The sequence below is a fragment of the Xyrauchen texanus genome, unplaced genomic scaffold (genome assembly GCF_025860055.1).
Source record: "Xyrauchen texanus isolate HMW12.3.18 unplaced genomic scaffold, RBS_HiC_50CHRs HiC_scaffold_622, whole genome shotgun sequence".
Taxonomy (NCBI): Eukaryota; Metazoa; Chordata; class Actinopteri; order Cypriniformes; family Catostomidae; genus Xyrauchen; species Xyrauchen texanus.
The window spans coordinates 1-23,924 of record NW_026266602.1 but is presented as its reverse complement, the minus strand read 5'-3'; the positions used below and the strand labels follow the sequence as shown (position 1 = coordinate 23,924).

The 23,924-nt window shown below is 36.5% G+C and overlaps 1 protein-coding gene across 3 annotated transcripts; it reads left to right on the top strand.

Moving 5' to 3' along the window:
• The first annotated feature begins 630 nt into the window (after positions 1 to 630).
• LOC127642451 (E3 ubiquitin-protein ligase CHFR-like) lies at positions 631 to 19,733 on the top strand. 3 transcript variants are annotated; one of them, XM_052125067.1, is made up of 17 exons: positions 631 to 772; positions 2,101 to 2,234; positions 3,616 to 3,715; positions 7,918 to 8,027; positions 8,181 to 8,240; positions 8,380 to 8,547; positions 9,221 to 9,397; positions 11,374 to 11,545; positions 11,708 to 11,862; positions 12,178 to 12,340; positions 12,575 to 12,717; positions 16,908 to 17,024; positions 17,120 to 17,203; positions 17,310 to 17,380; positions 19,135 to 19,222; positions 19,333 to 19,440; positions 19,617 to 19,733. In XM_052125067.1, exons 2-17 carry the CDS (start codon positions 2,123 to 2,125, stop codon positions 19,691 to 19,693), a joined length of 1,905 nt encoding a protein of 634 aa, XP_051981027.1. In that variant the 5' UTR covers positions 631 to 772; positions 2,101 to 2,122; the 3' UTR covers positions 19,694 to 19,733. The 3 variants fall into 3 exon arrangements, with proteins under 3 accessions (XP_051981027.1, XP_051981025.1, XP_051981026.1); XM_052125065.1 differs by having other exon boundaries at positions 8,377 to 8,547; XM_052125066.1 differs by having other exon boundaries at positions 642 to 772; positions 2,104 to 2,234; positions 8,377 to 8,547.
• The last annotated feature ends 4,191 nt before the right edge of the window (positions 19,734 to 23,924 follow it).

Sequence of the window (23,924 nt, the reverse complement as noted above, 5' to 3'; positions counted from 1 at the left end):
GTCTTCATATTGTCCATTTCATTCTCTTTAAAGATTCAACTAGAAATAGGCATTTTACTCTATTTAAGAAAATCAAACAAGTCAAATAATCTAGGAGATCTTGACAGTCATGTCTCATCCCATTAAAAAAGCTGAAAAAAGTAAAATGAGACCAGTTAATTTAGTCTATTTTACTACATAGATGTTTGCTCACTTTCTCTAAAAATATTAAATTTTACCAAAATGTCATGTTGGTGTTGAATAAAAAACAAGTTCAAATACATCAATTACCCAAATAAATATTAATCCAAAATCACATTTATTCATTCGTTATTTAACAGCTTCTGCAAATAAGAAGCTCTAAACAATCAATTCAAGATGTTTTTCTTCTCCTATGGGTTACAGTTTGAATTCAAAAGAAATTACCAAAACTTGATTTATTTCATTTTTGTTCTAATTATATTTCTAATATTTATTCAATCTAAAAGTCCTTCCATTAACACTAATAACTTCTCGGTTAGTCGCTAGCTATAGAATGTCTAAGCATCTCCTGTCTAGACACCCTTCCAGACAGGTTTTTGTTCAGAGCTTTCACGTGGGCCAGACATGGTGACCCCCTGCCAGCCTCCATTCCCACAGATCTTCTCCTCCACTCGCTCTCCCTCCCCTCTATCAGCTGAAGCAAGAAAATGCCACTGCTGGCCAGGAAGTGCCCAAGAATATAAAAATTGAAAGAACAGCGGATTAAAGTCAACAAGCGGTTATGCTGCGAGTGGACTCGGGCTTCGGTTAGGTTAGTACTTTTGATGTAACATAATCATAATCTAATTTAGAGATTAGGACTGTTGTTTTTGACGGGAGTAAACAATGTGATCGCGAGCTAGCGACTCGCAAGCGTTAGCAGCGTTTCACGTAAACACTGCGCCGTTTTCGTTGTTGGTTGGTTCTCTGAAAAGTAAAGTAGAAAGCTATAAAACAGTTGCTTAAAGAAAGGAAGAAACATTCAGTTCAGTTCGCAGCTATTCGTTTATCATAGTGTGCTTTTGCTTTACATAGAACTTGTCGGAAGCTTCTGTTAGCTGGTTAGCACACGGGGTTCTCCGTTTTAAAGGAATGTTCCGCGTTCAATACAAGATCAGTTCAATCAATTTCAAAAAAATATTTGAAATACGTTCGTTCAACGTTCGTCCCTCATTCATTAAAAAAAGCTGTATGCAAACTTACAATGGAAGTAAATGGGGCCAGTCTATAAACATTTCAACCACAAGACGTAAAAATTACAAAATTAGTAAAAAAAACAAAAAAAAAAGTAAAAAATTATACTTGATAATTTGAGTTTAGTGTGACAAAATCAGGGATTTACCAGATTACAAGGTTTTACGGCGTTATGCTTTCATAAGAACAAAGTTGATTTATTGGATAACTTTACACAGATAAGGTTAATAAGCAATGGCATTACACTTAAATCAAGCTGACATGTATAATGTTTACATTTTGTTGCCATACATTTACATTTATTCATTATTTAGTGTATGTGTATATATATATATATATATATATATATATATATATATATTTATATTTATTTTTATTTTTTTATTTTTTTTGTGACTGGTTAAGTGCTCTTGGAGAACTTGCCATACATTTGAATCTGTGTGTATTTTTATGTTAATGGACTGGCCCCATTCACTTCCATTGTAAGTGCCTTACTGTAACCTTCAAGTTTAGCTTTTTGTACAGGGGAGAAGTTGACATTTATATGGTGGCAACCAACAGAATGCCACAAATGCTGTCTATTCAGCTTAACTTTAATAAAACATCGAGCAGTATTTATTTTTTTAAATACTGATGATTTTTAACATGCTTTGTTTAAATTAAAAAAGTAATTCACACCATATTTAAAAGGAATTTCAAACTCTGCTGGCTGTCATTCATGCCACTTTTCCTACTAAACACAGATGGTACCAGGAAACTAGGTGTTTTATTGAAGTTATTATTGCATCATAAGCAGCAGCTATGTGAGCAAATGCCATTGAATTTATGTGTATTTTTATGACGTAGCCTAATTGGGTTTGTGTCATTTGTTTCACACATGTCCATGTGGCGTCATCCGCTGTCTAGCAGGTGAAATACAGCAGAGGAGATGGCGTATCAGGGCAGTGGGCAAGCCTGGGGAAAACTGGTGAAAGTGGATGCATCTCCAGGCTCTGAAATATTGCTCATAAACAGAGAATGCACAGTTGGGAGAAGAAAAGGTGTGATGTGATGTTAAAGTGTTTGATGATATTAATTCCTCAGTCTTCTGTTTTTAGAGGGAGAATATTAAATGTTTTATTTTCAAATGGATTTTCCATTTGGTTTCTTTCTATTCCTCATTGTTTCATGTATCTTATTATCTGAGTTTATAAAATTTCTCATTCCTAATTTATGAACTATTATTGTAAAGGTAATCAGTCAGAAGCTATGTGTACACATTCATGCCTTTCACAATACTCTCTTTAGTTCAGCAAACATACCCCCTACCAAATAATAACAATGGCATCTATTGAAGACATGCTCTTGGAATATTAATTCGTTTTTTGTGTGTTTTGTGGTGTGCTGGGCAAGGTTGTATCCCTTTGACACTCTGTGTCTGTTTGGATTTGAAGACTGTCTGTTTTCTTGCTTTAATATTAATTATTGTGCCTGCTTTGTTATGGTGCTTCAGAGACACATTCAACATTGGTTATTAGCTGAAGTGATGCAGTACATTCAGAAAGTATTCAGAAATATTATTCTAATTTGTTTTTAACATTTTGTTATGTTGCAGCCTTTTACAAAAATTTTAATTTTTGTATTTTTTTCACATTAATCTACACTCCATACCCCATAATGACAAAGCAAAAAATTTATTTTTGATAACTTTGCAAATTTATTTAAAAATAAAAAACTTATGTTTCTACACTTTGTTTGGAGTCTACTGGTGGCCGGTAAATAAATTTGCAGTTATCAAATATCTGTTTTTTTGCTTTGTCATTATAGGATATGGAGTGTAGTTTGATGTGAACATAATAATTTAAAGCATTTTAGCATAAGGCTGCAACATAAAATGTGGGAAAAAATGAATGGGTCTGAATACTTTCTTATTTAAGAAAGTAGTATTATTATTAATCTTAATTAATTTAAGATTTCTTTAAGATAGTAATCTTTCATTCACATTATATTGCATTACACTGCACAACTAAAACATTGTGCCTTGCTTAATTTAAGAGAGAAAGTAAAGGGAAAGGGAATGCAGTGTTTGATGAAATGAGGAACATTTCTAATTCAAACATGAAATAACATTTACTTGTCAAATTACTTTTATAGTGTGATATTTCAGAGAGAAGTCAATGTAGGATGGGACTTCATTTTATTGATCAGGAATTTATTGAATCTTGAAAAGTCATCTACATGATATATGGTTGAAAAAGTAAGAAGAACTATCAGCTGAAAGGGAAAGTCATACAGGAGGATTTCTACATTTTGAGAAAAAAATATATCATACACTAATAAATAATTTACATTAAGACCTGGGATGTGCTATAAGAAAGTTAATAGGGTTCATTCTTCTATCACAAAGTTTATCACAACCTTACTGACATATTTTGTTTGTAGGCTGTGACCTCTCATTCCCTTCTAATAAACTGGTCTCAGGGGATCACTGCAAAATCACTCAAGATCAGAACTCAGGAAAGGTGTGGCTGGAGGACATGAGGTATGGTCACTTTTTTGACATTACTTGATTTAATATGTTTTTTTTATTTTTTATGGAATTTGTCAATTTTTCTAATTGTCTAAGTATTTTTAACATTTTACACTATCTTGGCATTTTGTACATAGATTTGTTTTGTAATTAAATGTTTTTTTTTTTTTTTTATTAAATCTTACAATAATAAAGAAAAGAAAAAAATACATTATACCTACAATCAATATTGAAACCCCACTGAGATCTGGGTATCCCAAAATCTTGAACCAATTTTTCAAACAATCTCAACACTCCACTCTCAAATAGGTCACCGTGTGTAGTAATCCCCCTCACAATCCATTCTGACCAGCAGAAAGGGGACTTAACAATACTCAATCTTGGGTTCTGCCATATGCTCAAGGCAACATTTAAATAAATGTCAGATTTAAACATTCTGGACACTTTTGTCCATACCGAGTGTAAATGAGAAATAACGGGGTGTAACTTAACTTCTGCGATTAGTTTGATAGAGAGGCTTTGCAATGGTGAAATAGAGGCAAGAACGTCCTGTTCAATGCCAAACCAGGGAGAGGCTCTCTCAGGTGTAAGTGACCAATGAGCCAAATGAGACTGAACGCATAGTAATAAAACAAAATCTTGGCCAAAATATTCCTAACAGTAGGCCTAACCCACCTTCGTCAATCGGCCTATGTAACTTATTGAAATGTAATCTTGGACACTTACCATTACAAATGAAGGACTTCTCTATGCTAGCAAATTGCTTGAAATAAGAGAGGGTGACATCTACAGCGAGAGATTGTAGCAGGTAGTTACGTTTTGGAATACAATTAATTTTAATAACGCTAACCTTCCCAATCATAGATAAATGTAATGAAGCCCACTTGCTCACATCCTTCGAAAACTTTTTTTATTAAAGGGTCAAAATTAGCTCTAAATCAGACTAAAATCCCCAAATGCTTAATGCCCTGTTTGGGCCACTGGAAGGCACCTGGCTGGAAAGCAGTTACTGGACATTACACTGTCAAAGCCAAAGGATTTAGACCAGTTGACTTTGTGTCCTGAGAACTTGGAAAATAAATGAATAATTCTGTGGAAGCAAGGCATAGAACTAGTAGGGTAAGAGACAAATAATAAAATATAATCTGCGTAATGCAGAAGTTTATGTGCCACGCCTCCCACCGTCACCCCTGAAAAATCATCCTCCTTTCTTATTGCTGCTGCTAATGGTCCAGGGCAAGACAGAACAATAATGGGAAAGAGGGCAACCCTACCTAGTCCCCCTATCCAGAGTAAAATAATCTGATATTAATCCATTTGTTTGTACCGCTGCTACAAGGTGTCTATAAAGTAACTTAATCCAATCAATAAATGCACTCCCGAACCCATACATTTCCAAAATCTTAAAAAGATAATCCCATTCTACCATAACAAATGCCATTTCGGCATCAAGTGAGATGGCAGGGACCAGAGTCCTGTCAGAAGAGCCGAATAAGTCCCCGGATCCTTGCCTGTAGGGAAGGATTTAATTACCTTGTCAAGCTCCTCCAAGGTTAAATCAGAATCAAGAGAATTTCTTTGCTCAGTCAACAATTTAGGGAGTTCTAATGGTTCCACAACATTTCTAATTTCTTCATCAGTAGACGAAGATCCTCCACAAAACAAATTCCAACCAATATAAATGTCCTTTGTGTGGGCATGTACATATTTTGTGGCCATCCCCAGCATCCACTTTCAATCTGGCTGGGAACCCCACTGCAAAATCAATCTTCCGTCAATGGAAAAGTTTCTTGAAGGAGAAGTGATATTCCACAAAACAAACTCCAGCCGCTAGGTGGAGCAAACACATACAGAAAAAAAATTGCACCCAGCTTCCTCAGACAATCGAGTGTATGTTCAGCGAGTCAATCCACTCACATGAGAAACACCAAATGGCTTACTCCAATGTATTTATGAAGGACAGTGCTTGCTTGGGACACGTAAATACGTTGTGGCCATCCTTGGCATCTGTCCTCAGTTTGGCCGGAAACGTCAGTGCATAAGCGATCTTCCGTTGATGCAAGCGTTTCTTGCACTCCTTGAATCAATCATGTATCTCTCTTGTTGAATTTGCAAAGTCCAGGAACAAGAAAATATTGTGATTCTTCCAAGAAAGCTTTCCTTTGCTCCTCACCTTGCGCAACACAAGATCTTTATTGGATAATCTCAGAAATGTGGGCAGAAATGATCGGGGCTTGTCTCCTTTAGAAGATCCCTCTGTGAGCTCTGACATTAATTTATTTTAATACTCCATGTAGTAAGACGCCTAAAGTTTCCTTTAGTGCATACTTCCTAATTGCACAGACTTGCAATAAATTACACTGTAAAAATTTAATAGTTGAGTAACCTTAAATGAAGGTGACCAGCTGAAAAGCATTTTTAGGTTACTCAACTTCATGCAAATTATTTTACCAACTTAACAATTTAAGTTGTATTGTACGTTCAGTTAACTCAATACAATAGCTTCAGCAAACTCAAAAATATCAATTATTAAGTTCAATAAATTGTTGTGTCCATCATTTTCAAGTATTCTTAAAAATAATTTCAAAATATATTCTTTATTTATCAGATCTACATTTTAACACAAGATCATCAGCCCCACCAAGATACCAAATAGTTGGTCCAACTTAAAAGGTGGTGTTGGTAACAAGTACTTAAAAGTTTTAGAAGTTAAGACAACTTCATATCAGAAACATTAGGACTGAGCATCATTGATCAAACTGAGCAGGCTCAAAAGCCTGTGAGTCCTACCTTCAGAATCAGAATGAGCTTTATTGTCAAGCATGCTTCCACATACAAGGAAATTTTCTTGGTGACAGAAGCTTCCAGTCCACAAACAATACAACACAACAACAAGATAATAAAAATAAAAAAAATTAATAAAAAGCGAATAGAATATAAGTATATATAGAAATATACAATAAGACAAAAATAAATATATGGTATGGTCAAATACAAATCTGTTATATACAGTGCAAGGGAATGGAATGCAGAAGAGGTTGGATATGTTAAACAATATAATTGAATAGTCTGTTTATTGCATGTAATTATATTATAGTTTTAACTGTTCCTGAGATGGATTTCCTGAGGGGAAAAAACGTTCTTGCGCCTGCCTGTTCTGGTGCTCAGTGCTCTGTAGTGTCGGCCAAAAGGCAACAGTTCAATCTCTTCTCCACCAAACTTGACATTGTATGTGCTCGTTATTTAAACATGTTAGTTGCTCTGAATTGAAAGGCATGAAAGTTGACTTACTTGATTGTTTTAAGTAATCTCAATTTTTTCTACAATAGATAGTTCAATCAACTATCATTTATTTTTTATTTTTTTATTTTTATTAGTTTTTTTTATAGTGTAACAGGATATGGAATCCTGGAAGTATCAGGGAATTTTCAAATGACCAGGGCTGGATAAGTAATGGAAATAAATAAATGGAAACATATATTAAGAAATAAATAATTAAATATTGGACATTTCAAAATTGAATGTAAATATGTCTGTAAACAGCACAAAACAATTCACTGGCTAGAAATTGTTCTTTGTGTTTAATCTGGCTTTTAAAGGTAATGCAACAGGTAGGTTGTGTGTCTCCACAAGTAGACGCCAATAAAAGCTTTGGTGGTCTGTTGGTACATTTGTGTTTTTTTTTTTTTTTTTGTTTTGTTTTTTTCAACTGAGTTCATGCTAATTATACTTAGAGACTTCTAATTCCATTAGTAAGTGAATTAACTTAATGACAAGCTTGGCCCTTTTGCAACTATATATCCAATTCCCTCATGACATTTAATCGCTACAGTTTAAAGTCTTTGTTTTTGTGAATAATTAATTGTGATTTGGTTAATTGGAAGTAGTCAGAGATACACTAGTTAATGTTAGTCTGTAGTGATTTTAAGTCTCATGTATTTGAATGTATCCGAGCTTTCCATAATTGCAGCTGTATTTCCGTCCAGCTAATTAAGTGTGTGTCTTTTAGAGAGTCGATATGTAGTGTGTTTTACAGAATGTGTAGTCAGGATGATGGACAGTCCATTCTTCACATTCCCTAAAAGTAAATGTTGCCAAAAATTTGTCAGTTTTAAAAAATAAACTGTGGCGATGTCAGTAACAAATGGATGTAAACAGAATCATACTTTATTAACTTCCTGTTTGATGATGATCTGTGTGTTTGTTTACATCAGCACCAATGGAACAGTGATCAATATGTCCAAACTGGTGAAGAAACAGGCGTACTTACTGCAGAATGGTGATGTCATTTATTTTGTGTACAGGAAGAATGAGCCAGAACAGAGTGCGTTTGCTTTTTTTCTCACAATTTCTTTCCACATTTGTTATGAATTTACTGTTACAAATTCAGTTGTTTCCAAACTAATTTCACATTTTGGATTCATCTGTTTTGATTTGTTTGTTTTTGCACTAGCCACATATATTTTCTGTTTTCCAGACATTGCTTATGTGTATCAGGCTATCATGCCACAGAAAAGTGCCTCACAGGATGTTAAAGGTAAACAAACCTTGAATATATTTTTTTATGCTTCCACTTGTTGTGTAACATGTAATTATGGGGTTTTGAAACAGCATGAGTAAATTATGACAGAATTGTAATTTCTTTAAGATCCAGTTTTCTCTTGTGATCTCAGCAGATGATGGGAAAGAAGAAGAATCTGATCTGACAGAAACAGAAAGTGAACCAGCACCAGTGGAGCCAGTTATTGTAAAGCCTCTACCTCAGACTGGGCATGAGGAACCCCAGCCATCTACCTCCACCTCTACCTTCCACTTCTTCAACATGTCCTTATCTACTTGCTCTGGTAATTGCCATCCACACTGTATGTGCACTTTCTTACAAGTTGCCTTATATGCTGCTGTCTGGGGTAATACAGTCACCTTATTCGCAGTGAGATTTTAAAATGTACAGTGCTGACACTATCAATGAAAGACCTATGGAAGCTGGACTTTCAGTAGACTTTGCCATACACCATTGATGGAAAAAGATTCTTTGTTTCATTTTATTTTTATTGCATTAGGAATTATATAATCAGTTTAACAGTGGAAAATGTATTTGAAAAATGTACATGAATTCCTCAGTAATTGATATGTCCCCTTTTTGCTTAAATGATAGCATGCACAATTGCTGGCATTATACCCTGTCACCCCAAAGATCATCTTATACAAGGAAATCTGTCCCCAAAATTACTTGCATTTGATTAGTGAACTAGAAATAGTGAAGAATCTTTAATAATTGAAAATAATCCTAAAGCTTTGTGCTTATTTCCAGGTTTAAATGTGATTTGAAACCCCTGACATTCAATGTGGTTATAGACTTTTTATACCCTATATATATTTCTATATGTGCAGCATTTAGCAGAAAAAAACATGGCCAGGCTTCAAGTTCTTTGGCCAGTTTCCCTCTTGAATCTAGAGGTTTGAGAATGAAATTTTGCTGCCAGTGGAATATGTGATGACTGTACTACTATTTTGCAGGTTATGAAAATGAAAAGCATGTTGCGTCATCAGGCTGTTCCCATAATGCCCCAGCAGGCAGCCCAAGGGAGGCAGTCATGAATCACCCCTGCCTGAAGAGAACTTACTGGACTGACGGAGGGCAGCAGATGCTGACAGAGATGGAAACAGAGAGGAAAAGAAGAAAAACTGCGAGAGGTACATTATAGGGTTGGGCGATAGGACAATGTAATTGGATATAGCCGATGTTTACAAAGATCCCATTTCTGATTGCGGACTGACAATGATCGTTAATATCGGGAAATGGCAAAACCATGGATCTGGGAAGTCGTCATATATATTAAACAGTGGCCAGGGTGTGAAACTAGCACCCACCGCCCGCAAAATACAACAATGCTGAATCCAGTTTGCAAGCAACTCATCCAAATGTAATTTTTCTCATCTACCCGCAACAGGCGGGCAACCTGTAAGACATCTCGGAGTGACACATGACTAGAAATGCTGTTAGTCACAAAAACACATGCTTGAAGAAACACGCTTTATTATATTTTTAAGAACAGACAAAAGAAAAGCTGTCAATGCTTGTGTCTGATTCGCTGTTTGTTCAGAGGCATGCAGCACGAGTCTGTAATTTGGAACAAGCGCATGTAAAGTGTTTTCACTCTTTTGTTTCTCTTTTATTCATCTGAAAACTGTTTGCAAGAATAATGTACTCTATAAGAATGCTGCAAAATATCTCCAATCTCGTTATAAATGTCTTATGTTTTTTTTGTGTTTCAGTAAATGAATTAAATTTTTAAAGAAAAATAATATATATAATAATAATTTATTTTTATAGCACTTTTGGGATACTTAGCAAAAATTCTGGTGCCAAACAATGTAATGTTTTTATGTAATTAATAACATCTTAAAATCGAACCTTAAAAGAATTGGTAACCAATGCAAAGAAGCAATATGAGTAATATGATTTGAAGAACTAGTTCATCAAAAAGTCTAGGTGCAGCATTTTGCACTAATTGTAGCCATCCTAAGGTGCATTGATTTAAAGTTGAAATTTAGCGTTTTAATACAAAACAAAATAAAAGCATGTATAAGCTTCTAAAATTCAAGACATGTCGAACCTGGGAAATGTTCCTTAACCGATCAAAACTAGATTGAACTAACCTCCTGATGTGATATTTAAATTTGTATCAGAATAAACACCCACATTTCTCACCACCTGCTGAATATTTGGGACCACCTGTCTAAGTGCTAACTCGATCTGACTTTTTTTTTTATCATGACCGATTATAACAACCTCTGTTTTATCAGTATTTAACTGAAGAAATTTACATGCATTCACATTTTTATCTGCTATGCACGCTTGAAGTACATTTAAATTAGTCAGATCATTGGGATTTAACGAAAAATACAATCGCAGATCATCAGCATAGCAATGAAAATTAATATTGTTTTTGGAATCACAAACCAAAGCGGTAATATAGAGTATATTGTGAAAACAGTATTGGCCCTAACACTGATCCTTGCAGAACCAACTTACAAATTTCCTATTCTCGACAAGTATGAAACAAACCAGTTAAATCAAGCTATACTAAAATCCAGCATCCTCCGCCATCAATAAATCATTGGTCACCCTAAGAAGGGCAGTTTCTGTACTTTGGTTTTCTCTAAAACCTGTCTGAAATTTCTCAAAAATATTGTTATCCACTATCTAAAATAGTTGCCGAGCTACAGCTTTCTCTAATATTTTAGAGATGAAATATTATTTTAAGATTGGTGTAAAGTTATTTGCAACCAAAGTTTCTAATGTGGGCTTCTTCAGAAGAGGATGAAATCTTGTCTTTCATAATAGAGTCAAGTCTTTTACTAAAAAGATTAGAATATTTAATAAAGTTATTTGTTATTACTGTCATTTTGGAAATTAGAAATTTAGGTTGCGTTTCACATCAAAATCAATATTTTGGGACAAAAAATGCAGACCAAATATGTTTTTTGAGATTTAGCTGGGTATTTAGATTTACCATTATTTTTTTCTTTTCTTAAAACAAAATTTGCATAAAAAAACAAGGAGGAATTTTCATTGTTTTACATTGTGTTGATGTTCCTTTCTAAAACAAGAATGCTTGTAAATCCAACAATTGTTTTTTATACTAACTAAAGGTTCTCTGTCTCAGATGACGTGGATAGATTTGGATCTGCTCACAGTGACTCCGCTGCTTCTGCAGATGTTCCTCAGGCCACTCTCAGAGTAGTGGGTAAAGAGAAAACAGAGGGAGCCAAAACAGACAAGATGGAAGAGTCCCTCACCTGCATCATTTGTCAAGACCTGCTGCATGACTGTGTCAGGTCAGTCCTGTGTATACAAACAACCACCTAAATCCTGATGGACATATTGGCAGAAGACACTTTCATTTGTTTTCTTAATTGAAACTTATGCAAATCCTTTAAGAAGGATTTTCAAATGGTTTGTGATGGCTGATTAATTTTAATTTGTATATTTCTGTACAGTCTTCAGCCTTGCATGCATACATTTTGTGCTGCCTGTTATTCTGGTTGGATGGAACGCTCCTCACTCTGCCCTACCTGCCGATGTCCTGTGGAGAGGATCCGTAAAAACCACATCCTCAACAACCTTGTGGAGGCATATCTGCTTCAACACCCAGGTAACAGTCATCATAAACGCCTTCCTGATAAGACCTGCTCACACATTTGGTGAGACTAAATGACACAAGTATAAAACAAAACTGGAGGAAAATTATTTACACCATGTGATGTGATGCTACATTTCCATCATGCTCTAAATGAGAAGATCTTTATGATCCAAACAATTCACTTGGCCTCTGAATATAAGAACAGCAAGACTTCACTGTACTATAATGACTGAAATTACATCTATTTCTCCCTATTTTACTCATACCCATTTCTATTGGTGTTTGTAAGTGTTCTCACATGTGTCTTCATTTGTTTTTATGTCACAGAGAAGTGTCGCAGTGAAGAGGACTTACGCAGCATGGATGCTCGGAATAAGATCACACAAGACATGCTGCAGCCGAAGATTGAGCGCTCATTTTCAGACGAGGAGGGAAGTTCAGATTATCTGTTCGAGCTTTCAGACAATGACAGTGACATCTCTGACATGAGGTCAGCAACTTTGCGCCTTTATACTTTCTCTTTTTAAAACTCTTGTCACTGCTTTCTGTTTTTGTGCACAATATGCATCAGACGATCAAGAAGTTATGATTACCTAATTTCTAAAGTAGTTGATTTCCAGCAGATTCTACAGAGAGCTTAAGTGATGGATGAAACCAACCCTACACATCTACAAGAGTGATTTGGCTCATCCACATAAACCTATGTGTTTGTGTGTATTCACAGTCAGCCATACATGATGTGTCGGCAGTGTCTGGGCTATCGGAAGGAGCTTTGCTCTGCGCTGTTGATCTGTGAGCCTGCTCAATCAGAGGCGCCAGCTAAAGTGCCTGGAGAAGAACCCTCAACATCCTCTGAAACCACCACAGGTTATTCCCACACACGCTTTAGTCTACACAGTGCACTCAAAAAATAATATGTTTAATTTATATAGCGACTTTCCAGAGCCCAAGGATGCTTCACAATAAAGAACAGTACCATAACAAACATATAGACAATCATATGGACAGTGGGCAGTTGCCCATTCCGGAACAAAAAACAAATGCAGGTGCATATAGCAGATATCAGATCGTGCAAACAATTAGACATTTAAATCCAGTACAAGCATGCAAATACAGTTAGCAGTACATGAAGTATATACACATTATGCCTGATAATATTGAGAGAACAAATGAGTTTGAGCTGAGTTTTGAATTCAGAGGTAGAGGTAGTAGTTCTGAGTGCAAGGGGAATTGAGTTCCATATCTTAAGTGCCACAACAGAAAAAGACCTGCCACCCATTGACGAAAGGCAGAATCTAGGAACAAGAAGAAGTTCGCACCCAGAAGATCGGAGTGAGCGAATAGGAATATAGGGAGAAAGAAAACCAGAAAGGTAAGGAGGAGCTAGACCGTGGAGTGACTTAAATGAAAGCTGTAGAATTTTGTATGCAATACAGGATATGACAGGTAGCCAGTGCTTGATATTACAATCCCTTTGAATTATTGACACTTTCTTGATATCTTGGCTGGGTGGTAGGGGTACTTACTTCATTGGGGTCATCAAGTGGGCACCCTCCTTCCTTCGTGTTTTGTTGATAAACCCACGACACCTCCAAAGGGGTCAACAGCGCCCCCCTCCACCTTTAACCCTCTTGGTCATTTTACAGCCCAGTTGGGATCCTTTAGTTTTAGCCACAGCCAGTTGCTGCTCCGCTCAGCAGCCTCTGACAGTGACCTGACAGCTTGTTGGAAGGCCTGTCCTCTGACTCCCAACCCCTTCAGCCCCGTTGTACTGCCTCGGCTGCTAGGTCTGAGTACTTCAGCCTTTTACATTAATACGCTTCACCAACTTAGTTGCTAACTTATGTTAGTTCCACAATGAACAGGGACTTTTGCGAGTTAGACCACAAGATCATGTCCGGCCTGAGATTAGTTGTAATCATCTCAGGTGGAAAGATGAGCTTCTGGTCTAGATCAACCTGCATTTTCCAGTCCAGTGGAGCCTCCTGCAGAGTCGATTCCCTTCTTGCAGTTGGCTTCACTGGAAATTGTCCTGCTCTTATGAAGGTGGTGATTTTTGAGAATCCAGGTATTGGGGGAGAGAGGGCACATGTAGTTATCCTTCCCTCCAGAATAATTGGCAGTTGTCTCAAGACCTGGTTGTGCCTCCAGGTGTAACGGCCTTGAGAAAGACTGGTTTTGCAGCCGACGAGGATGTGCCATGGCGTTGCTGGGGTTTGACAGAGTGGACATGATGGACCTTCCCAACCCACTGGTTTAGATTCTTGTGTGTGGGAAGGACATCGTAGGTGGCTCTAATTATGATGCTAAGTCTACCTCCATCCATCTCCCAAAAATCCTTCCAGGTGAGCTTACGATGCTCCAGGTTTTTCCAGTTAGTCCATTGGCCCTGTCTGGACTGCGAACTTGCCTTTATGCATCTCTCTGCCGCCTCCTGCTGCCGGACCTCAGCTACTACCAGCTTTCTTCTCTGGGTGACTGTCGTCTTGTGCCATGTGGGTCTTCTTGCCCCAAGTTCAAAACTGCCTCTTCTTTGCTGTACCTGTCCTACGATGTCTCTATGCTTGAGAGCAGATTTTGCTTACTGTACGACCTCAGATGGGGTCCACTTCCTCCCAGTTGCCAGTCTGAAAGTCGCCGCTTGTATCATAGCATCTTGAGACTCATTCAGTGTCACTTTGGTGCATTTGTACTCTTCAGTGTGGCTAGAAACAGGCAATTCCAAAGTACCGTTCCCATACAAGCTGATATTGCTGATGCAACGTGGGAGTCCAAGCCACTAGGAGTAATATGTGCAGATCGTTTGGTGTAAGTTAGTACTCTCACAGCAGAATTTTGAATATATTGCAAGCAGTAGATAGTGTGCCGGTAGTCCAGAAAAAAGGCGAGATGCATGGACTAAAGCTTCAGCATCTTTCGAGCTAACGTAGGGACAAATTTGGCAGTAGTTGGAAAAATGCTGCTTTAGAGAGTTTGTAAATATAAGCATCTAGGGTCAATGAAGGGTCAAGAATGATACCTAAGTTTTTGACTGTGGCAGATTGGAAAATTAGAGTAGCATCAATGTCACAGCTAGGGGACATTGGTTAGATTTGTGGGGGTGGGATTCAGCAGGGACCTGGTGATATTATATTGCAATCTTTTACTTGCTTGTTTCTCGTTAATTTCTCATTCAAATCGACTAGTCGATTATGAAAATTGGTAGTTTTGCACTTCCCTAATAGAAGTTTACAAACTTTTCTCATTTGTAAGGATGTCCACACCGATTCTCCATACAACTAGACTGCAAGGTTAATCGTAGAGCCGAAGGAGCAGCATAGAGCGTCAATGTCAGTAAACATTTTTTTATTTGAGGCAGTATCATACCAGAGTGGTTCCAGAGTGTTTATCATTACACAAAACAACCTTGCAGCCTAGTTGTATGGAGAATCAGTGTGGACATCCTTAGAAATGAGAAACGTTTGTAGACTTCTATTAGGGAAGTGCAAAACTAACAATTTTCATAATGACTAGTCGATTGGTTGTTTGAATGACTAGTCGCTGTTAAGGGTAATAATTAAGCAATATCACACAAGCAAGAGTGCAATATGGCCCTGCATCAGCACTGCTGTGATTCGGCAGAAGGCTGAGTGCCGTGGTGCCATTTTAAACAGCACCCATTGTGTAATTAATCAGTCTGTTGTGTCTGTCAGCTGTGATTAGCCGAAATGCTGAAGTTGTTTGTTTAAAGCAATTTAAAGCCATTTCCTAGCTTTAGTAGTGTTGTAAGCGATCACGAATAGCTGTTGCATGTAAACGGCTGAAGCGGATTCACTTCACTTCACCTAACTGGTTCATATTACACACAAAAATTATCTTCCCTCCACCTGCTGGCTAAGATATGTAATGTAAAAAAAAAGGCAAACCTTAGCTCTTAAAAGATCTGCACTACTCTTACACTTTAGTTTAGAACTACACGAACACAAGCAGTGTGATACACACAGTTAAGCGTCTGAGTGCTGATGGTGTATATATTGTATAATAATGTTCCTTAATGTTCACATCCCTGATCAGACATGTTTCAGAGAAATAAACGGACACTGTGCAGCACTACAACATGCTAACTAAGGGATATTCAACAGATAAATATACTAAATAACTATAACATTTTATTGCACAAAACTATCAAAGTAAGTAATCATAAAAAAATCCAATAGCAGAATAATACCGCCTCTATGCATCCTGAACGCACAATGACGCACTTCAATGTAACTTTAGGGCGATCCTCGCTCCACAATTAAAAGCGCAGAACTGCAAGATAATATTACGGGTACATATCTAGTTCACAACATAAAGCAGTTTAAAAACTTTTTTACTGCAACTATTTATTTAAGCAGTGTCGGACCGAATCAGCAAAAGACAGTCTTTCCACAGCACCTCACAACTATGGTAACATTTCTCACAGCACAGGATTACTTGTCTGACAGTATAATATAGCCTTTGCTCACACTGCACTTTGCTCTGAGTGATCTGTGTCCATGTCTTTTTTCTCCAAAAAATATACAAATTTGAGAAATTAAACAAAAATATGAATTCTTGGCATTAGTATATTACAATGACATTTAAGTGCCACATTAAAATAAGAAAAATCTTTTGAGAATAAATTTGTAATGTTCTGAGAATAAAGGCATAACATTAAGTGAATGAAGTAAACGTATTTTGAGAGGAAAAATCGCAATATAACGACTTTATTACTGCTTTATTTTCGTGATGTTACGACTTTATTCTCTTCAAAAATGTACTTCTCATTTAAGGCCTATAATGTGATTTATTCTCAAAACATTATGATCTTATTCTTGTAATGTTATGAGTTTCTTCCTCAATCTACTTTTTTTTTAACTTGACACTAAAACGCTGTTGTATAATATGTCGTAAAATTGTGAGGTAAAATAATTACTTTAAAATATCAATATTTTCCCCCCACACAACCAAACAATTTACACATACTGTTTGCAACTTCAGAATCTCTAAGTCACTATACTAATGTTCCTCTTTTATCCACTGTGCCCATACTGCAGCTCCTCATGAGTTCAGGTGTCCTCCTCAGGGCAGTCACCTCATCTGCACCTGCTGCCTGCAGCCCATGCCTGACAGACGTGCAGAGCACCTTCCCCCACAGATGTCCCCTCAACATTGTGAGTGGCCTGACAGCTGTCAATCAATGATCTCAGGCCTCATGGATTTACCTGATCATTTGCTTTAGCTTTTGTTCTTTTGACCTGATTTGCAGGTATGGTGTGCCAGAAGCCTTACTGTCACGTGTACTGGGGCTGCCAGCGGATTGGTTGTCAAGGTTGCCTAGCACGTTTCAGTGGTAGGTTTCTGAGAATGCTTTTCCTTCAGATGAAATGCTACATGCAATTTGTTGAATACCTTTTATTTCTTGACCATTTTATGATTATGGTTATATGTCCTTACAGAACTTAACCTGACTGATAAATGTCTGGATGGAGTTTTAAATAGCAATCAGTACGAGTCAGAAGTCCTTAAGGTATGTCTTGTTTATTTGTTGTTTTTGGGCTTTCTGGAGCTTAGTTCTCCAGTGCTCTGTTAATTACAGTGCTTGCAAGGTGAGCATTGTATTTATATTCCTCATTTTCTTCTTTTGCTGCTGCTGCTCCTCCCTCACAATTTTTGCAATTAATTCAGCTTGATCTGCTTAATGTACAGTCTCCAACAGGGACTAAAAATGAAATGTTTTTCATTTTGGTTCATTTTTCGCAAAAACTGTATTTTGTCGTTCCTGTCCCAGCGTTCCATTGCCTCCTTTACAACTGGTAACCGGTGAGAATGAAATTAAAGAATGGTAATTATGTTCTATATTAAAATGACTGTACACTGTGCTAAGAGTGGGTACCAGTTGAAGTGTTACCAGATTTCTCAAGGAAAAAGAACTGGTCAGGAAAAACACGCTCAACAAAAATAAGTGATGATAAGCATTTATCAGCTCTGAATTCAAAACAAACAAAATATATAGTAGCTTATATAAATAACGTCTTTTAAATCAATGTGTTCTCTCCTGTATGTATGCACACACTGCTTGGATGTGTTTGGACTAATTGTCATCTTATGCTGGCCGAATTATTTTATTTTAAACATGTAATAATTATTTATTTCATTTTAATTATTTTAATTACAGATCTGCTTCTCAGTCAAAACCCGGCAGCATCAAATCTGTATCAATGCATCATATCGAGCAATAATTCATTGAAGACTTGGAAACAACTGAGAAATTCTGTTTTTACCTCAATATTGTTCCTTGTTTCTGGATTATCCATGCATGTACATAGTAATTCTATATACAGTAGTTGTCTAAAAGGTCTTCAGCACATCACAGAAGGCTACATCCATAACGTGCATTAATGCAGCAGTTTCCTTCAGAATCAAAGCACATGCTTATCATGTTATTTAATTAAAAATAGAGAAGCCTCGTTTTTTGGCCAGCAGGAAGTGGTGTTATTTCTGAAAATGATCTGTAATAAACCATTTAGACTTTGTTTTCATAAAAAAAAAATATATATATATATATATATATATATATATATATATATATATATATATATTAATGAAACTAACCGGTTATTAACCATTTATCAACATTTAGAAATAACTGGTTCACTCCAGAACAATTGAAAGGGACTTTTCAGTTACGTTCTGCATAAAATGTTGTTCGTTTTTGGTTTTCATTTTCGTTCCTTGGAACATTTTGCATCTCCAATCGAACATTATTTTGTAGATCATTTCAACTTTAGGTGTGGTATTGTTTTTTTTTTCTCTAAGAAATGAAAGATAGTAGATTGGAATTCTGTCTTTGACTTGCATTGCTTGAAAGTTCATCATTTGCATTTCCCAACCGAATGCATGCTGAATTGTGGTTGTTCTTTTCTTTTTAACTGTATTTAAGTGACTGAAGTTGAGTTGCGTGTTGATTCTCATGCCCAGCCGACAGTAAACACAATGTGTTCAGAGTGTCATAATAACTGCAAAGCGTCTCTGATTACACAGAACCAAAGCCAAAATCTTAAACTTACCTAAAACTTTAACACTACTCATTTGCTCTCTTTGCAAGCACTGGTATTTTCTACTGGAAATGCAAATCTATTTTATCTTTAGCATTTATCGTTTAGTTTTTAATTGTTATTAGCAGCAAGAAACCACCAAATTCAAGTTTTTGTTAGTGTCTTGTAGGATTTTATGTAATACAGACAGATCTTTACTCATAGCTGTTCCCTGTCTTTGTGGCAGAATTATTTGACTTCTAGAGGAATGACCTGGAGGCATATGCTACAGGAAGCACTTCAGGCAGTACAGCAAGGCCAGTACCATCTCTCAGGTATAAGTTGAGACTTCAGCTGAATCATGCTGAACTGTACTGTTCATTAAAATTGACTTCAACTCCAGTAAATGCCCTGTTTTAACTCTCTCTTGTCTTTGTATGTACAGATTACAGAATTACTGCCAACTCCTTCCTGTGCTACTGCTGTGGACTTTGCACTTTTAGAGAGCTCACATACAAATACAGAGAGCACATCCCTCCATCAGAGCTGCCAGGTAAAACTCACATATATTAAAGGTGACACACAACACAAAGTACAGCCATGTTTAGGTCAAGTGTCTCTCTGCTAAAAGTAGACATCAAGTCAGATTTGTAAACCTTTAGATTTAATGGGAGATGAGAAAAACAAGTGTGTTATTTCATGATGCAAGTTTGCTGATTTTATTCTCAGATGCTGTGACCATCAGACCAGACTGTTACTGGGGACGTAACTGTCGCACTCAAGTGAAAGCACACCATGCCATGTAAGTGTCTTAATGGTTACACTGGCGTAATGCTTATACTGGAACTATCATTGTTAGGTTTGTATGTGAAAGTATCACTTTTAGGTCACCATTGACTTGATGACTTGTTGGAATGAACAGAATAATTGAATAGTATTGCACATAATGTCATTCTCTGCAAAAGCCTGTGCAGGCAACACCAACAAAAATTGGGAGAAAATGTGTGAATGCTTCTGTTCCTAAAAAAAATATTCATTGGTGTTGATTTTTTAGCTGGAAAAATTCACACAAAACAATTATTTGAATGAAACTCCACTACGATGAAATGTTTTTAATTCTTTTTTTTAAGTCATTTTTATATTATTTTGGGGCTTAATGTCACAATTGTCAAAAGTGGTGTAACTACAGAGGCAGAAAAAGAAAGAAATAAGCATTAAAAATATATGTCAAGTCCATTTCAAGTCAGTTTTATTTATATAGCGCCTTTCACAACACAAATCGTTTCAAAGCAGCTTTACAGAATGTCAGGCATTAACAGACTTTAAAACTGTAATGTCTATAATGTTGATGAATCATCATTGTGTAATTAGATAAAATAAGATTGTTAATCCTGTTTAAAAATAAGTAATTCAATAATAATTTGTGAGCAAGCTTAAAGCGACTGTGGCAAGGAACACAAAACTCCATAAGATGTTGATTAATGGAGAAAAATAACCTTGGGAGAAACCAGATTCACTGTGGGGGCCAGTTCCCCTCTGGCTAACATCAGGAATGTAATGTAAATATTACGTATGTATAGTTAAAATCATGGTTTAAAATGATTTAACTAAGCAAGTGTTAAGAGGCAGTGTTTAAACATCGATTTTGTTTGAACTGTAAGATTAATGACCAATGTCTTTGAAGTCCATCCTGGATTAACTGCAGAAGTTTGCATAGATGCAATTGTCCTTATTAATTGGCTGTTGAAGGCTTTTGTTGGCAAGTGTTAGTCTATCCATTCCATTTCAAGATCGTAGTCCATCAATAGACCGAGGTGATGCAGGCAGAGATCAGGGATGTGAAACACTGTTCAACATGGCTGGTAATTTCGGTGAGGTTCGGTGTGGTCCATCCTAAATCCAAGGTTCAAACAATGGCATATGAAGTATCCCATGTCTTATGGTTGGAGTTGGCATCAGTTAATCCTCTGAAGTATCATAATAGACTGAAGTGATGTTTGGCTGGCACCGGCTTCATTTAGTCATCATCATTCAGCAACACGTAGCAGTGTCCAACGCGAAGCAGGAATGGTGCTGGATCCAGCCGGTTCTTGTGACCTCAGGATAGGAGTCTCGAGGTTGAGAAAGGGAAACAAATAAAATAATATAAGCATAGATGTCATTCAATTTATTGCAGAGTTATAAATCATGATCAATGTTTCTGGTTTCTGGTTCCGGCAGATCCAACTAAAGCAGCCTATTTGTGGGTTGGAGGATAAATTAGGTGTATGCCTGGCTAAATAGATTAGTCTTTAGTCTAGACTTAAACTGAGGGAGTGTGTCTGCATCTCGAACAGTGTTAGGGAGACTATTCCATAGTTTAGGAGCCAAATATGAAAAGGATCTACCTCCTTTTGTGGGTTTTGATATTCTAGGAACTATTAACAGGCCAGAATTTTGCGATCGTAATGAACGTGATGGAATATTGCATTAGTGTTTTGTTTTGCAAAATGTAATGCATTGAATATTGGTATAAAAGTTTTGTAAACGGCATGTTGGATTGTATCGACTCCAGGAAGAGTAGCTGCTCGTGTGCAGCTAATGGAGATCGAAATAAATGAAATAAATGAAATGAAAATGAATATAGCGTGGTAGAAGGTCACTTAATTACTGCGGAGATAGACCATTCAAAGTTTTGTACGTAGTTAACAGAATTTTAAAAAGAATTCGGAATTTAACAGGTAGCCAATGTAATGATGATAAAATGGAGCTAATATGATCATATTTCTTGGTTCTCGTTAGCACTCTGGCTGCTGCATTTTGAACCAATTGAAGTTTATTTATTGATCTTGCTGGACATCCTCCCTGTAATGCATATACATGGAGAAAAGCAGAGGCCCTAAAACTGATCCCTGTGGAACTCCATATTTTATTTTTGTTTGGTTTGACAATTCCTCATTTACATAGACAAAGTGGTAGCGGTCTGCTAAATATGACCTAAACCATGCTAATGCAACTCCACAAATGCCAACATAATTCTCTAGCCTATTCAAGAGAATGTCGTTATCTATTGTGTCGAATGCAGCACTAGAAGAGAAATGCAGCCGCGATCAATTCATTTGTAACTCTGATAAGTGCAGTCTCAGTACTATGATGAGGCCTAAATCCTGACTGAAATTCTTCATATATCCTATTTCTCTGTAGAAAACATATTTGGGAGAATACTACATTTTCAAGTATTTTTGACATAAACGGGAGATTTGAAATAGGTCTATAATTAGCCGGTTCTCCAGGATCAAGTTGTGGCTTCTTAATAAGTGGTTTGATAACTGCCAATTTAAAGTTTCTTGGGACATGTCGTAAGCATAGCGAGGAGTTAATAATATTAAGAAGAGGTTCTGAAATGACTGTAGATACCTCTTTTAAGAGCTTAGTTGGTATAGGATCTAACAAACATGGTGTGGCTTTTCATATTTCGATAAGTTTTGTTAGCTCTTCATGACGTATGACAGAAAAGGATTGAAGTTGCACGTGAGGAAAATTATTAGACACTGTTTTCTGAGTTGCTATGACAGATGATTGCATAATTCCAATTTTATTTCTGATTATTTCAATTTTATCTGTAAAGAAATTCATGAAGTCATTACTCTTGTGCTGCGACGTAATATCTGGTTCTGTTGAGGCTTTATTCCAACCAATTTAGCCACAGTACTGAATAAACATCTAGGATTGTTGAGTTTACTAAAATATGCTGACCTGGCAGCTTTTAGTGCCTGTCTGTATCTACAGACACTATCCTTCCATGCACCACGAAATACATCTAATTTTATATTTTTCCACATGCGCTCCATTTTCCGAGCTGCTCTCTTGAGAGCATGAGTGTGATCATTGTACCATGGTGCAGGGCTTATTTCTTTAATTTTCTTTAATCGAAGTGGGACAACAATATCAAGAGCGCTAGAGAAGACTGCATTTATATTTTTTGTTATTTCATCAAGTTCTTCTGGGCTATGGGGTTTATTAAGTGTATGAGATAGATCTGAAAGATTATTAGTGAAGCTATCTTTAGTGGTCGAAAGAATAGTTCTACCTGAACGTTAGCGTGGTGTAGATTGAGTAACATTAGCTGATCGCAGCATACAAGAGAAAAAATAATGATCCGAGATGTTATCGCTCTGCTGCAGAATTTCTATATTATCAACATCAAATCCATATGACAGAATTAAATCTAGCATATGATTATGGCAATGAGTTGGACCTGTTACATTTTGTCTGACTCCAAGAGAGTTGAGAATATCGATAAATGGTAATCCCAATGTATCGTTTTCATTATCTATGTGAATGTTGAAGTCACCAACAATTAAAGCTCTATCTACAGTAACTACAAATCTGATAAAAAAATTGCAATTGGAAATCAGAATAAGGCCTGTGTGATCTATACATTGTAGCAAGGACAAAAGATGACCAAGATCTTTTATTTATATCTGACGGTGTCTCATTAAGCATTATTAGTTCAAAAGACTTACATTTATATCCTGTCCTCTGAGTAACACCAAAAACTTCACTGTAAATTTTAGCAACACCTCATCCTCGACCCTTCAGACGAGTCTCATGTTTATAACAATAACCTGGGGGGAGTAGATTCCGGTTTAAGCCAGGTTTCAGTCAAACAGAGTGCATCCAATCCATGATCTTTAATAATTTCATTAACAATTAGTGCTTTGGTAGAAAGCGATCTAATGTTTAGTAGCCCTATTTTTATATGATGTGTATTTTTAATTTGTTTGTTATGTTCAAGTTTGAACTTAATCTTATTTTTTCTAAATTATTTAGTGAGGGTATTGTGTTTGGTAATTCGGGGAACAGACACAGTCTCTATGAGATATCTAGGTGATACAGTCTCTGTGTTGTAGTTTATGTGACCTGTGTGACGTCTCAAGGCAGCTAGCAGACGTTCGGATTAACCAGTTTGTCTGTTTCCTGACCTGGTCCCCAGTTTGTCAAATACTATCATTATTAAGACTATGAGCCAAATTACTAGAGGGGAGAGCGGCACCT

Excerpts from the sequence above, each read along its gene's own strand:
- LOC127642451 (XM_052125065.1), top strand. The coding sequence starts at position 2,123 with ATGGCGTATCAGGGCAGTGGGCAAGCCTGGGGAAAACTGGTGAAAGTG. Across the intron at positions 3,716-7,917 it reads GTGTGGCTGGAGGACATGAG|CACCAATGGAACAGTGATCA; the intron begins GTATGGTCACTT and ends TGTTTACATCAG. Across the intron at positions 17,204-17,309 it reads TTGCCTAGCACGTTTCAGTG|AACTTAACCTGACTGATAAA; the intron begins GTAGGTTTCTGA and ends ATGTCCTTACAG.